Here is a 1,769-nt window from a genome sequence, read left to right as displayed (position 1 = left end):
GCCGCCTCGCCGCGCTCGCCGCCGCGGGGCAGCAGGTGGAACTTGCCCTGCAGGAAGGAGATGTCCCCGAACGTGTCGCTCTCACCGCCGCTGCCCACGTGGATGGTGTGGCGGAAATCGCCCAGCGGAGGGCTGATCATGTCCGAGGAGAGGATGTCCCGGAGCTTCTCCTTCTTGCCCTTGCGGCTGCCCCTCTTCAGGTAGATGGGCACCTTGGTGGACATGGCGGCTCAGCACAGCCTGGGGAGGAACGAGGAGAGGGGAAACGCTCAGCTCGGACTCCTCGACCCTCAGCAACGAAGCCCGGATCTTCCCCTGCTGCGCCAGCGACACCCAAAGGAGCAGGTAATGAGATGCAGGAGCAGGGAAACGCAGGATTTGGGTGTTTAGGGAGGAGCCGGGGTGTGCAGTTGGAGGTCAGGAGAGCAGAGTGCTGAGAAGAGGCGTTTTTAACCCAAAAGGGATTTCCTCACCCTGATCTGCTCTCTCCTCGGCCCCACCCAGCCCAGCTGAAGTAAAAACCAGAAATTTCGGAGATTTGGGGCCAGAAGGGGAAGGAAGTTGGGGTTTCCCCCGTTTCAGTCGTGAACTCTGAGTTCAGCTGTTGAATCTGGGCCGGATTTTCCAGCTCTGGGGAGAAATGAGGCAAAAATGGGAATTTTTGGTGCCATGAATGCATCCAGCCTTGGGATTCACCTCAGTGGGAGGGAAAAAGGGATGGAACGGGTTTGGGGCCTCCAGAACATTCCGTGTTAAATCAGCAAGGGGAAAGTTCTGGCGGTTTTCACCCTCAGCACGAGTTTTCAGGGGAAAAAAAATTCCATCCGTCCCTGGTTTTGTGAGCGCGGCGCCGCCGGCAAGGACAGAGCTGTGTGAGGGATTTAGGGACGGGTTTGTCCCGGGCTGGACACCCTGAGGGGCCTCTCCGGCCGGAACTCGACCCAGAAAAGTCCCGGGAGGATTTATCCCTAAAACCACAACAACAACAACACCACCAATGCCCCGAGGGATGGAAAATCCCAATTCCCCTTCACGGCTCCAAACCTCCCCCGATCCTGCCTGGGGGAATATTCCTTCAGAATTCCCTGCTTTTGGGGGATATTCCCTCAAAATTCCCTGCTTTTGGGGAATATTCCCTTGTTATCCCATTTTAAAGGATTTTTTCCTTATAATTCCCTGTTTTTAGGGAATATTCCCTTATTATCCTGTTTTTAGGGAATACTCCCTCATGATCCACCCCCTTTCTAGGGAATATTCCCTTATTATCCTATTTCTAGGGAATATTCCCTTATTACCCCATTTTTAGGGAACAATCTCCCATTTTTAGGGAATACTCCCTCATCATCCCATATTTTTAGGAACTGTTCCCTTATCATCCCCTGGCTTTAGGAAATACTCCCTCATCATCCTGTTTTCATGGAATCCTCCCCCGTTATCTCCCATTTTCATGGAATTCTCCCCTGTTATTCCCGTTTTTACAGAATTCTCCCCCATTATTCCCATTTCCCTGGAACTCTCCCCCATTATTCCCTATTATCATGGAATTCTCCCCGTTTTCCTGGAACTCCCCACCCCCCCTCCCCATTATCTCCTGTTTTCCTGGGATTCTCCCCTGTTCTGCCCCGTTTCTATGGAATTCTCCCTGTTTTCCTGGGATTCTCCCCCATTATCTCCCATTTTTATGGAATTCTCCCCCGTTTTCCCCCCAGTCCCCCCCAGACCCCGTTACCGACCGGCGCCGGCGCCGCTCCCGAGGCCTCGAGGGGAGG

At 53.6% G+C, this 1,769-nt stretch overlaps 1 protein-coding gene across 1 annotated transcript in view; it reads right to left on the bottom strand.

Annotated features, from left to right (window-relative positions):
- Positions 1-1,769, bottom strand: part of CDC42EP2 (CDC42 effector protein 2) — a 5,873-nt gene that overhangs the window by 1,885 nt on the left and 2,219 nt on the right. The window contains exon 2 of the mRNA XM_031065392.1: positions 3-240. Coding sequence (XP_030921252.1) covers positions 3-224 — 222 coding nt within the window. The 5' untranslated portion in view covers positions 225-240. The remainder of the gene's footprint in view (positions 1-2; positions 241-1,769) is intronic.

This window comes from Geospiza fortis, unplaced genomic scaffold (genome assembly GCF_000277835.1).
Source record: "Geospiza fortis unplaced genomic scaffold, GeoFor_1.0 scaffold527, whole genome shotgun sequence".
In the NCBI taxonomy this organism is placed as follows: domain Eukaryota; kingdom Metazoa; phylum Chordata; class Aves; order Passeriformes; family Thraupidae; genus Geospiza; species Geospiza fortis.
Note: the sequence above shows the minus strand (reverse complement) of the source record. Positions and strands in the feature narration are given on the sequence as shown.